At 38.4% G+C, this 13,370-nt stretch overlaps 1 protein-coding gene across 8 annotated transcripts in view; it reads right to left on the bottom strand.

Annotated features, from left to right (window-relative positions):
• The window catches only part of HP1BP3 (heterochromatin protein 1 binding protein 3), a 44,565-nt gene that overhangs the window by 25,258 nt on the left and 5,937 nt on the right, over positions 1–13,370 (bottom strand). For 6 of the 8 annotated variants that reach the window (XM_031010381.3, XM_055386685.2, XM_055386670.2 and 3 more), the window contains exons 2-6: positions 12,314–12,509; positions 11,778–11,877; positions 8,538–8,691; positions 5,407–5,566; positions 2,882–3,025 (exon numbers count right to left, since the gene is read on the bottom strand). In XM_031010381.3, coding sequence (XP_030866241.2) covers positions 2,882–3,025; positions 5,407–5,566; positions 8,538–8,691; positions 11,778–11,877; positions 12,314–12,409 — 654 coding nt within the window. In that variant the 5' untranslated portion in view covers positions 12,410–12,509. The remainder of the gene's footprint in view (positions 1–2,881; positions 3,026–5,406; positions 5,567–8,537; positions 8,692–11,777; positions 11,878–12,313; positions 12,510–13,370) is intronic. The other 2 variants (XM_031010386.3, XM_055386697.2) reach the window with 1 other exon arrangement.

The following is a 13,370-nucleotide window of genomic DNA, read 5'->3' as shown; positions in this document are numbered from 1 at the left end:
GTCTTAAAAGCGCCTTGGAAAAAGTTTAGAGCCTAATTAGTCTCAGGCCACGTAACTTCCCACAGTTTACCAATGATACATTATTCCCTTGGGAAGGGTTATCTAACAATTTTTTGGCTGGGCGCGGTGGCTCATGCCTGTAATCCCAGCACTTTGGGAGGCCGAGGCAGGCGAATCACGAGGTCAGGAGATCGACACCATCCTGGCTAACACAGTGAAACCCCATCTCTACTAAGAATACAAAAAATTAGCCGGGCGTGGTGGCGGGTGCCTGTAGTCCCAGCTATTCGGGAGGCTGAGGCAGGAGAATGGCGTGAACCCAGGAGGCAGAGCTGGCAGTGAGCTGAGATCGCTCCACTCCACTACAACCTGGGTGACAGAGCGACACTCCGTCTCAAAAAACAAACAAACAATTTTTTAGCCACTGCACACAATGGTATGTTAAGTTTTACCACATATTTCCAGTTCACAAAGCACTTTCATAAAATTTTAAAGTTGATTCACAATAGGCCAGGCACGGTGGTTCATTCCTATAATCCCAGCATTTTGGAAGGCCGAGGTGGGCAGATCACTTGAGGTCAAGAGTTTGAAACCAGCCTGGCCAATGTGGTAAAACCCCATCTCCACTAAAAATACAAAAATTAGCTGGGTGTGGTAGCAGGTGCCTGTAATCCCAGCTACTCAGGAGACTAAGGCAGGAGAACTGCTTGAACACGGGAGGCAGAGGGTGTAGTGAGCTGAGACCATGCCATTGTGTAACAGAGCGAGACTCCATCTCAAAAAAAAAGTTGATTCACAATAACTAAAGTCCTCCACAGCTTAGTTTTACCTACACTGCTATCAATGCAGCAATCAAGCTGGAATGCTTTTAGCCTACTAAGAGTTGTTTAGGCATCAAACCGAGGGTGGTCAGGCTATGTAGGCTAGAGCAGGCCATAAACTAAAACATGAAGCCATCTCATAAGCTTTGCTGACATGTTACACAACAGGTCCTTGGCTCTACTAATTATATTAACTAGGTAAGACGTTTTAGTCAACGATAATTTTGTTTTATTTTAGAGACAGGGTCTCACTCTGTCACCCATGCTGGAGTGCAGTGGCACAATCATAGCTCATTGCTATGTTAGCTCATAGCTCAACTCAAGCGATCCTCCTGCCTCAGCCTCCTGAGTTGGGACTAGAGGCATGCACCCCTACATTTGGCTAATTTTTAAATTTTTTGTAAAGGCTGGGCATGGTGGCTCACGTCTGTAATCCCAGCACTTTGGGAGGCTGAGGTGGGTGAATCACTTGGGCCCAGGAGCTTGAGACCAGCCTGGGCAACATGGCAAAACCTTGTCTCTACAAACAATACAAAAATTAGCTGGGTGTGCTGGTGCACACCTACAGTCCCAGGTACTCGGGAGGCTGAGGTGGGAAGATGGCTGGAGCCCAGCAGGTAGAGAGTGCAGTGAGCTGACATTGCACCTCTGCACCCCAGCCTGGGCCAGAGTGAGATCCTGTCTCAAAAAGTAAAATAAAATAGAATAAAGAAATAATTTTTTTGTAGAGACAGGGTCTCACCTTGCTATGTTGCCCAGGCTGGTCTCAAACTCCTGGCCTGAAGCAACCCTCCCACCTCGGCGTACAGGCATAAGCCACTGTGCCCGGCCGTCAGTGATAATTCTAAAGGCCATTTAAATATCAGTTTTACATTTTGAGAAAGCTGGACTCCTAGCTCCACACAGCAGCAATCGGTTTTATTCACCGACAGACCTCCAGGCAACTGGCACATAGGAGACAAGACGTATCTGTGGAATTAAGTACTAGTTGGAAGTCCCTAAGCAGAGTTGAAATGCCTGAGTGGCACAGAATTCTGTTCTGATCAAACAGGCAGGGGGTATAGAAAAAACATAACAAGACTCTAGGAATGGGGTGAACTAGGTTTTTAAAATCTTTGCCACTACCGTAAGACCTTAGCAGTTATTTCATCACTCTGGACCTCTGAAGAGGGTAACATAATATAAAGTTTATTCTAGCTTTAGATTTCTATGGTTCTAAGTTTCCATGCACTATGCAAGATAAAGTAGATTTATGCCTGAAATCAACATTTGTTCTAGTGCTAGTCACATTTCACTCGGGTTTCTCTGATACTCTTAACAGGCTTTAATAGTTTAGATACTAATCAGTTAAGGTGAGCACATTTATGAAGCTAAAAATTAATAGTAACAAGTCTATCATGTAAGTTAGGCTTTAAAGGAAACAAACCTAAGACAAGGGCAATTATTATTTCTGTTATTCCTTTTTGTTTTCAGACAGGGTCTCACTCTCACCGAGGCTGCAGTGGTGAGATCATAACTCACAATAGCCTCAACCTCCCAGGCTCAAGCGGTCCTCCTGCCTCTGCCTTCCAAGTACCTGGGACTAGAGGCACGTGCCACCAAACCCTGCTGATTTTGTATTTTTTGTAGAGAAGGGGGTCTTGCTATGTTGCCCAGGCTGGTCTCGAACTCCTGGGCTCAAGTGATCCTCCCAACTAAGCCTCCCAAAGTGCTGGGACTACAGGTGTAGGCCACCATCCCTAGCCTCATTTTTGTTGTTTCAGTAGTAGGATTCCTTACCTCTTTTTCATGTTCAGTGCTACATGATTTCAAGCACAAGCAGCCCCCCAAAAAATATCCAATTAAGAGCAAAGTAAGCTAGAAAAAAGTTACACTATCTTAATGGCACCAGCATTTTCAAAACCTAGCCTCAGATAATTCAACTATGTTAAACTTAAGGAATTTCATCATCATGAAACTTATTTTTAACCAAAAAGGCACAAAAAGCCTAAATGTTACTAACTGTAGACTTAAAGCTAATACACAATGAAATGATCTTACTACTAACAATTGTGTAATACCTGTTTGATGACTCCTCTATTTAATTCTCTTTTCAGTGCTTGTTTAAGGAGATAACCCCTTCTCTCCAGCTCCAGAGAAGGATACTTATGGATGATGTATTTTCGAATAGCAACCACTGATGCACCACTCTTCTGGAAGCACGCCTAGAAAACATTTATTAAACTAGTTGGTTTTTTTTATTAGATAGAGCCTGACAAATATTTTCAAAATAAATTATTTCGGAAGTGAATTTGATGATAGATGACAAAAACGGTAGGGAAGAATGAACTTCAGAAGACTTCAGTTCATAATGACTACAGAGAAATAACAGAATTACTAAATATTTCTACTACAATTTTAAATTGTTCAAAACAGCCTAAAGGACCATACTGAACATGAACAACATTCTATGTATAATGAAGAACCTCTTTCCATTTTAATTCCATTCTGTATTTAGAAGATGGATCTTTGGCATCAAAATGAGAAAAGCAGAACAAACCTATCACTTACAGGATCACAGATCTGTCCCATTTTAAGGCACGAGTTTAAGGAATGAGCATGCCAGGACATTTCCCTGAAGGCTCTGTATGAATGTCAGCAGAAAGAAGAATCAAACATAATCTGAATAAGTGGCATAAAAATGGGTTTACAGATGGCAAAGTGCTGAAGGAGAGTTTTGGGTAATAGTGAAGGTGTTCTATTTGAATTTAATGTGCCCTCTTCCATTTCCATTCTATTTTACTTATACTCCATTTGACTAATGCACCTGGAAGAATTAAGTAGCTCATTATGTCACAAAGGCAGCAAATACTTAATTTTTTTCAAATGCTTAAAATTTTGTTTTCCAACTGGTCACTGACTTGAAATCAAATATTTAAAATTTTGAAGCACACAAAAGTAGCATCTGTCATTTATCTAATGGGCTAGTCCATCAATTTTGTACTGCCACAGTGTCTATTAAATCAATGTAGCACTTATTCATTCTCATTGGATAAGAACTTCGTTGAATGTTTTTATACATTTTGACAACAAAGAAAAATAACTCACAGGTAGATGGTCCAGAAAAGATTGCACAACACGAAACAAGTTGTATTAATATGGGTCATGTAATTCAAGTATATGTCTCTGAACTATTAATGACCTACTGAGGTTTACTCCTGATCTTAAAAGAAAACACAGAGCAAAGAAAATCAAGCAGAAAAGAACACTAATGCTGAAACAAATAATCTTTTGCTCCACCAATCCGACAGTGAGATGGTAGTAGACATCATGATTCCTGTTCAATACAGAAAATGGTATCCATGGTCTGAAACAATAATTTGTCATATTGCATGGAATACACATTATCTATATAAAATCAATCATCTCCATAAATATGCACAATTATATTCAAACCATTCTTTAAGCCAAATTGATACTGTTTTAATTTTTTATTTCACTATTTTAAAGTTTCAGCCCTTTTTCCATCCTCACTATGATGCTGCTCCTTCAAACCCAGGCTGAGTGGTCATCAAGTGAAATCCTTGAAGAAAGGCTATACAAAGAACAGAGATTTCACTACAGTGAGGTAATCTAGGCCAATGAAGTTTTCTTAATGAGGTGAGAGCATAAGAAGTCTTGAAGGAGTAAAGGGAGAAGTCTGAAGGCAAATCCTTTTTCCAGTTTATGTGTTAGTGCTAAATTCTCATATTCTGAGAATGACAACCAGGCTGCTCCTTTTCGTACACATCCCCCCTTTTCTGGTTAAAATCATCTGTACCCCTGTCTCCCCAGTCCTGCCTCAGATCCTAACAACAGGGTCCCTAAAAGATGGGTCTGTTCTAACTCCTCTTGTCATCTGATCATATGAACTAAACAAGGCAAAATTAAATGAAAAGACTTATACAATAAAGGCAATGTCAAATTAGAAGATAACCTTTAAAAATTAAAATAGGAAAACTACATCTAATGAAAGTCAATGAAATCATAAATCTATGTAAGGAGGATAATTTTTGTAAGCATTTTGGAATGTCTAGGTGATAAAGCAGTGTTTATTAACAGGGTTCTGGTGTGAAAGATAACCACTACCAAGATCAGACACTTAGCTTTAGAAATGAACCTAGAGATATTTTTTAAACAAAAATTCTCAATATTTTTCAGTTACTGAGTCACAATTAGATTTATAAGGGCAAGGACTTTGCTAGCCTTAGTTAATTCACCACTAGCAGGGGCGCCCAACAGAGGAAGGTAGTCCTTAAATGTTTGTTCAATGAATTAACATTTTCAACCTTCAAATAAAAACTGTACTTAATCGATAAACTGCATTTAAAAATTCTAAAGTTAAAATATTTGCTATATTAAATATAAATTTTTAAAAAAAATTAACAGTGTTCACCAAATGTGATTATATTAGAAAAACATGAACTTATAATGACTTTCCTCTCTTTAAAACTCCTTTAGGAAGCAGAGCAAGATTTACGATGTCTAGACAGATACATGCCATTTTCAAATAAGAAAAAAATGAACATAATAAATCTAAGATGAATTGCTTGAAATAAAAACTTGCCTTAATGGCCTCAGTTAAGATTGCATCCATCTTGGGACGTGGGGAAGAAGCCATCGGTGTTTGTTTCTGGGCCCTGGCTAGCTGGCTGGCAGAAAGGGTAGCCCAGGAAGGAATTGTTTTTTTCACTTTCTTCTCCTTTTCTTTAGACTGATCTTTCTCACTTTAAAACAAAGAATTGTTATTATAGAAGATAAGCTCTCTACAAAGACGTATAAAGTCAGAAGGAGGAAAAGACCAGGGAGGGATAAAAATTAATGCTTTAATTGAGTTACAGGCTAACATGACATGTACCATAAGCAAAATTTTACAAAATAAATCTTCTTTAAAAATTGGGTACTATAAATGAATTAAAAAGGTATTTTTCTCTTAGGTGCAGGAGAGAGGAGTCACATAAATTAGCACTGGTATAAGGGCTCAGTACATAAGACAAACGAGAATTTTAAAATGCACATTAGTTAACAACTACAACAGATGCAATATGGTATAGTGGAAAAAACTCAAGCTCTTAAAGTCAGAAAACCTTTGTTTGTATTTTCACTCAAACATTTACTAGCTAGCTATATGATCTTAGTAAATGATGTGAGTCTTTCTCCTCAGCTATAAAACAGTAATATAGAACCAACTACTTCCCAAGGTGTTGCAAGAATTATAAGAGTATGTTTATCAAAACAATTTTGTGAGGTTTAAAGCATTATGTAAATTTTATTCTGAGTATATAACAGTACTCTGTGCACCTAATAGGTGCATTAGAACATTTAACAACAGAGGATAGGCTGGGTGCAGTGGCTCATGCCTGTAATCCCAGCAATTTAGGAGGCTGAGGAGGGAGGACAGCTTGAGGCCAGGAGTTCAAGCCCAACCTAGCCAACATAGTGAGACGCCATCTCTATTAAACACACACACACACACACACACACACACACACACAAACACACCCACACCCACACACGATAGTTGCTATAAATTCCACAGACCTTAGCTATACTTATGAAACTCAGATAAAGAATACCCTGAAGATTATAGCTAGAAGGTATAGTTATTACTAAGTTATTCTTGTTATTCTTTTATGGTCATGTGCTGTGTAACAATATTTTGGTCAACAGACCACATATACAATGGTGGTCCCTTAAGATTATAATGGAACTGAAAACCTCCTATTACCTGGTTAACATGCTAGCTGTGGTAGTATCACAGCGCAACACGTTACTCACTTGTTTGTGGTGACATTGGTGTAAACAAACCTACAGTGCTGCCAGTCATACAAAAATATAGCATATTGGCTGGGCGCGGTGGCTCATGCCTGTAATCCCAGCACTTTGGGAGGCCAAGGTGGGCGGATCACAAGGTCAAAAGATTGAGACCATCCTGGCCAACATGGTGAAACCCCCGTCTCTCCTAAAAATACAAAAATTAGCTAGGTGTGGAGGTGCACGCCTGTAGTCCCAGCTACTTGGAAGGTTGAGGCAGGAGAATCACTTCAACCTGGGAGGTGGAGGTTGCAGTGAGCCCAGATTGCGCCACTGCACTCCACACTTCAACCTGGGTGACAGAGTGAGACTCCATCTCAAAAAAAAAAAAAGCACATTACAATTATACATAATACTTGATAATAAACAGCTATGCTACTAGTTTATGTGTTTACTATACTATACTTTTTATCATTAGAGTATATGTTTTCTACCTACAAAAAAAAGTTAACTGTAAAACAGCCTCAAGCAGGTCCTTCAAAAGGTATTCCAAAAGACAGCACTGTTATCATAGGAAATGACAGGTCCATGTGTGTTGCTGCCCCTGAAGGCCTTCTAGTGGGACAAGATCTGGAGGTGGAAGACAGTGATATTGATGACCCTGACCTTGTGCAGGCCTAGGTTAAGGTGTATGTTTGTGTCAGTTTTGTTTTTTTATAAATATGAGGTCTCACAACGTTGCCCAATCTAGATTCAAATTTCAGGACTCAAGCAATCCCCCCACCTCAGCTTCCTAAGTAGCTAGGGCTACAGCTGTGCACCATTGCATCCAGCTTGTGTCTTTGTTTTTGGTAAAGTTTTAAAAGTTTTTAAAAATAAAAACTTTTTATTTTTAAAAGTTGCACACAGTAGTCCTAGGCCTTTGCATTCACTTACCACTCACTCACTCACCCAAACAACTTCCAATCCTTTAAGGTCCATTCACGGTAGGTGTCCTACACAGGTATACCATTTTTTATCTTTTATATTATATTTTTACTGTACCTTTTCTATGTTTAAATCACAAATACTTACCGTTGTGTTATAACTGCCTACAGTATTTAGTACAGTAACATGCTGTACAGGTTTGTAGCCTAGAAGCAACAGACTATCCCATAAGGCCTAGGTATGTAGCAGGCTGTACCATGCAGGTTTGTGTAAGTACACTTTATGATGTTGGCACGATGATGAAATCGCCTAAAGATGTATCTCTCAGAATGTATACCCATTGTTAAGCAATGCATGACTATAGTTAAAAGCAATTTCTAACTGTTCTGACCAATTATGAAAAGAGTGGAATGAATACTATCAGCTCTCCTGCAAAAAAAAAAAAAAATTAAAAATTAAAAAGTTAACTGCCATCACTTTATATAGATACACATCAATAGCAAATTTTACTTTCAGATTCTCCAAGCCAATTCTTCAACTGAATACTTCATCAAACATATATAGACTTTTAGGTCACACTACCAATGGCTTGATACAAATTAATGCCTTCTAACATAAGCACACAAAAACAACCCACTCCTGGCACAGAAGTAGGAATAAAATAGTGAAATGTCTTCTAGGTCAGATTTTTATAGTTATGTTTCATTTCTTATTGAAGTCTTGCCAAGGCTTAAAATATCAGATACTCCCACAATAAATTACAAGCTCAAAAACACATTCCAAAGCCAATGACAAAGACTTTTGGATTATTCAAACCATTGTGTTCTGCTAACTACAGCATATTCTAACAGGTCAAACAACTATATAATAAACCTATTTCAAATGGTAATTCTAAAAATTAAATCCAAATAGCAAATACCTAGCATAAACCAATGTTATAACACTTTAAAACAATCTAATCTAAAGTCCTTTTACACATTCTTCAAATATAAATAGCAAGAAGACATAACTCCTTACTCCTTTTTGGTTTCCTCAGAAGACTTATTTTCTTCCTTCTCTTCATTCTCAGGTTCCCCCTTTGGCTGCTCTGCCTCACTCGAAGTAGCAGGTGGAGTTTCATTCTCTTGTTCTTCTACAGTGGAGACAGATTCCTCTGAACTTATGTCTGGTTCTAAAAAATCAGGTGAGCAGAATTGCATAAGCAGATGTATTCCAATCTGAGTCAATAAAAGGTAAAAGCTTATCTTATTAAACGGGCCAGCCAAAGTCTCCAATTAACAAATGAAAATGAATGACCACTAATGCAGTTTTCTTACATTCTTTATGTCACTCAAGTTGCCTGGTCAGGTGGTTATTTATCTATTATTAGAAAAATAGACCAGGAAATTACATAGAAAGGAAAACTCATTTCATCCCAAATTGTTTAATTATTCTACTTTGCAATATTCATGAGACTCATAATTAAGAAACTAGCCATTTTATAATTCAACAGGCAAATCTCAGAGAATAAGTAATTTAAAAACTCATGTATTCTCCAAAGGAATGACTGAAGCAAGAGTAGAAATATGAGAGGGGAACATGGAGGTCTGCTGCTATTTGTGCCTTTCCTTCACAGCATGTCTCTGAGTAGCTACTATAAAACACAGAACCCCAGGCACTGGTTATGCAGGGACTTCAGAGAACTCCAAAAAAAAATAAAAATAAAAAAATAAAAAAATAAAAAAAAACGAAAGAAAAAGGACTCCAGTGGCAAGCATATACTTCAAGCCAAAGTATATGCTTGAAGAATTTGATCATTTAAATTATGTGAACTAATTATTGCAATAATGACAAGGACTTCTTCGTGGCCTTCACATAAAGAGAATTTTATTTATTTATTTATTTATTTTTGAGACGGAGTCTTGCTCTGTCTCCCAGGCTAGAGTGCTGTGGCGCAATCTTGGCTCACTGCAACTTCCGCCTCCCCAGGTTCAAGCGATTCTCCTGCCTCAGCCTCCCTAGTAGCTGGGACTACAGGTGCGTGCCGCCATGCCCAGCTGATTTTTTGTATTTTTAGTAGTGACAGGGTTTCATCGTGTTAGCCAGGATGGTCTCGATCTCCTGACCTCGTGATCCACCCGCCTCAGCCTCCCAAAATTCTGGGATTACAGGCGTGAGCCACCGCGCCCAGCTATAAAGAGAATTTTAAAATGCCACTTCTTTCTTAAAACCAAATCACATAAGTACAATTCTAACACTTATACTAAGCAAGTGATTTCCATCCTCCTCTGGAATTCTCTGCTTCTAGAATTGTTTCCCATATGCTTAGGATGACAAAGTATTATGGATAGAACTTCACTATAACAATGGTATCTGGGGATAAAGATAATAACTACATTTAGGTTTTCCACAATAAAATGTATTTTTCATCATGATATATCTTTTACTGCCCCTCAACCCAACAATTTGACCTAAATGGCTGCATGGGCAAGAATTTACTATTAGTTAGTCATGTTTATTTACACTTTGTCTTATTCTTAAAAAGATGAAAAGCTAAGAATCATTCAGGGGTTTTACTGTAGTAAGACTTATAAATTCAATTTTACATTATTTTCTCTTCTCAAGAATAACTGCTCAAGAGTTATGGCTTAATAAAGTTCAGTCACTCAACAGATATTGAATATGTATTATGTATAAGACTGTTTCCAACTCATTAAACTACTGTGTTTCTGTGTAAAACGCAGAGTTTACAAAATTTAAAATAAGTGAAGTCTAATTTCTATGTACAAAATACTATGTACAAAATGGGATAGAGAGAAGATTAAACAAACATACAACTTGTGAAGTGACACTGTTTCTTCATAAACTCTTGGTTGAGTTTTCTAATACTTTTTACATCTGAACCCTCTGGCATGTATTCTGAAAGCTGATGTTATTAGTGATTTAGCGGCTTCAGCTGGCTGTTAAACATGGATTAAGATGGACCACCAAGTGGCTTATCCCAGTGCTGGACAAGATAACCTATCTTCAACTTACCAGCACCCGTTTACTTTTTTAAATATTCGGATTCCCATGTTTCTTAACTGCCTTAGGCCAGGGTGCCCAAATTGCTTATAGCATTCATCTAAGGATTTAGAGAAAAAATCCAGGCTCAGCCAGAAAAGAGTATATTGACTGGTTATTGATGTCTGCCCTGATGCACCAAGGGATACAGGCAACAAGGATGCATGTATTTTCTACTCCTCTTTTTTTTTTTTTTCTTTTTTTTTTTTGGAGAGAGTTTCCCTCTGTTGCCCAGGCTGGAATACAATGGCATGATCTCAGCTCACTGCAACCTCTGCCTCCTGGGCTCAAGCAATTCTGGTGCCTCAGCCTCCTGAGTAGCAGGGATTACAGGCATGCACCACCATGCCCAGATAATGTTTGTAATTTTAGTAGAGATGGGGTTTCACCATGATGGCCAGGCTGGTCTCTAACTCCTGACCTCAGGTGATCTGCCCTCCTTGGCCTCCCAAAGTGCTGGGATTACAGGCGTGAGTCACTGTGCCCGGCCCTCTATTCCTAATACATGCTGGTCAGCAAATAATTGATTCTAACAGCCACAACAGAGGCAGCACAGTGTGCTCATCCCTGAAAAACCTGAGACAAAAGGCAAGAGAGAAAGGAAAAAAGGGAAAAGATAAGGAAAAAAACCAAAAAGGTCATGAGAAGAAAAATAAAGACGGGAAAAGGAGAAGAGGTGGTTATAGATGCCATAAAGGAGCATTAGTACTCCATGTTGATGGGTCTATGTTTCTTTCCATTTGTTATGCTCCCACCACTGACTGGCCAATCTTTTCTCTACCAATACCTGTTACAGATCAACAGGTCACCATTTGCTTCTCTGAAGGCCTCCAGATGATTTCTGGATGAACTTTCCACTGTCTATTCTAAAGGCCCACGTTTTCCATTCTCCCACACTGCATTCATCCCCATGACACTTTATGTCCAGAATGCTACTCTCTGGCCATTCCTGTCATCCCCAAACATTTTTGTTTTTAATTCCAACATAACATTTTCACCTTCCAAAAACCTTTATAGAGAAGATGAAACCTTACTTTGCCCTCATGGTCTGGCAATGACATACCAATAGCTACTGATTCTCTCTAAATGTTTCCCCAAAACACTTAGCCATGAAAAAAAAACAAAAAAAACAATTAAGTTCAAAGGAATTTATGGGACACTCCAAATTGCAGTATAACTTTTGATGTTTTAAGCTGTGTCACCGTTTTACTTTACCTGGCTTTTCTTCCTCCCCTTCAGCAAGCTTGCTTTTGGGAGGAGTTTCCCGGGTAGAATTCACAGTTCGACGAATCGGCATGGTGCTATCTTCTACCTTCTAAGAAAAGAGATGGCCATAATCAAACATGCATTTAAAAATTCTCTTTTCTCTCTTTCTCAAAGGGCCTAACTGGGTGTCAGAAGATGTAGGAGAATTCTTCAAGTCGACTCCAGGATCTGATGCAAATTACTTTTAACAAGTTTTTTTTGAAGTGAAATACGATTTTTAAGATACACTTTTTAAAGTATGTTATTTTAGCTTGAATTTCAAATGGAAACACATAATTATAGTTGATTTGCTATAAATTTAGAAGGTTGGAGGTTTTCTCAGGAATTTGAGGGGAAAGGGAAGATGAAAAGAATCTGATTTTGTTTCAAATTCACAACCTAGACTCCCCAAAGTAAGGGAAGGAACATGTACCAAGAAGGACCCAGCAGGGCCTGAAGTCAGGGATTGATCCAAGAGTGAGCTTCAAGAATGTGTCAGCCCCTACCTCACCTAACTTGTCCGCGTGGATCAGCTGAGCTCCTACTATAAGTGGGAGTGCCTTAGGATGGACGAGTTCACCTTGAGACGTATCAGTCGCCATTTTAAATAATTTCTAGGCCCGAGTACAGGTTACACTCTGAAGCCTCTGCTGTTAACCACAAGGATTTTTCCTAATGGTTTCAGTGTGGTGAAGAATCAACCTAAAGCACAGAAAAGACCTGGTGTGAAGATTAACAGAAACAAAACTAAACTAAAACGTCTAAATTTAATACACATCCAAAGGGAAAAAATATAACTATAAAATTTATAGTTAAGTGACAGATGATTTGGTTACTCAGAAAGATAAAACTACCAAAATATAGACTACATAAAGCAGCAACTAAGACGAATGCATAAGCCACGGCAGCTGTTGCACCTTCCACATGAACAAAGACAACAAGGGCAAGGAAGCTCCTAAGGAACCTAACCCCATCCCCTCCTGCTACCATCAGGAACTTAGAAGGATAGAATAAAGAGACTAAGGAACAGTTAGTCAAATGTTTAGTCAAAGATCAGTTTACCAAGAGAAGGCTTTTGTTGTTACTGTTCTCGAAAGAGTCAGGAAAATTAACTGTAATCTTAAACTCTATCTCTATTAAAGTACTTTTTTTTTCCTTCTATTAAGGGAAAACACAAGGGGAAAAATACTGCCGAATAACATGACATTCTAATAGCTTCCAGACCCACAGAAGCAAATTTAGACCATCACCTAGGAGAATAAAAGTATGCTTCTAAGACTGTCATATTTTTAATGTAAGGAAAACTAGTACAGAAGAATATAATTAAATATTCAAAGATAAAAACCCATGCAGTCACCCAAGTTTACCTGATCACTAACACCCCCTCTTCCCCAAAAATCTCATCTGAGACTCAATGACATTTTATACAAAAATTCCTCAATATAAAAAAAAAAGACCACTTAAGTATTTAGATCTCTGTGCTAATGAACTATTAACAATGAGTAGGGAATCACAGTCCTGCAACTTCTACATTAAGGTCTAACCTTGTCTAAGAATTGAAGA

Source organism: Gorilla gorilla, chromosome 1, assembly GCF_029281585.2.
Source record: "Gorilla gorilla gorilla isolate KB3781 chromosome 1, NHGRI_mGorGor1-v2.1_pri, whole genome shotgun sequence".
NCBI classification, from domain to species: domain Eukaryota; kingdom Metazoa; phylum Chordata; class Mammalia; order Primates; family Hominidae; genus Gorilla; species Gorilla gorilla.
This window is presented reverse-complemented; position numbering and strand designations above follow the sequence as displayed.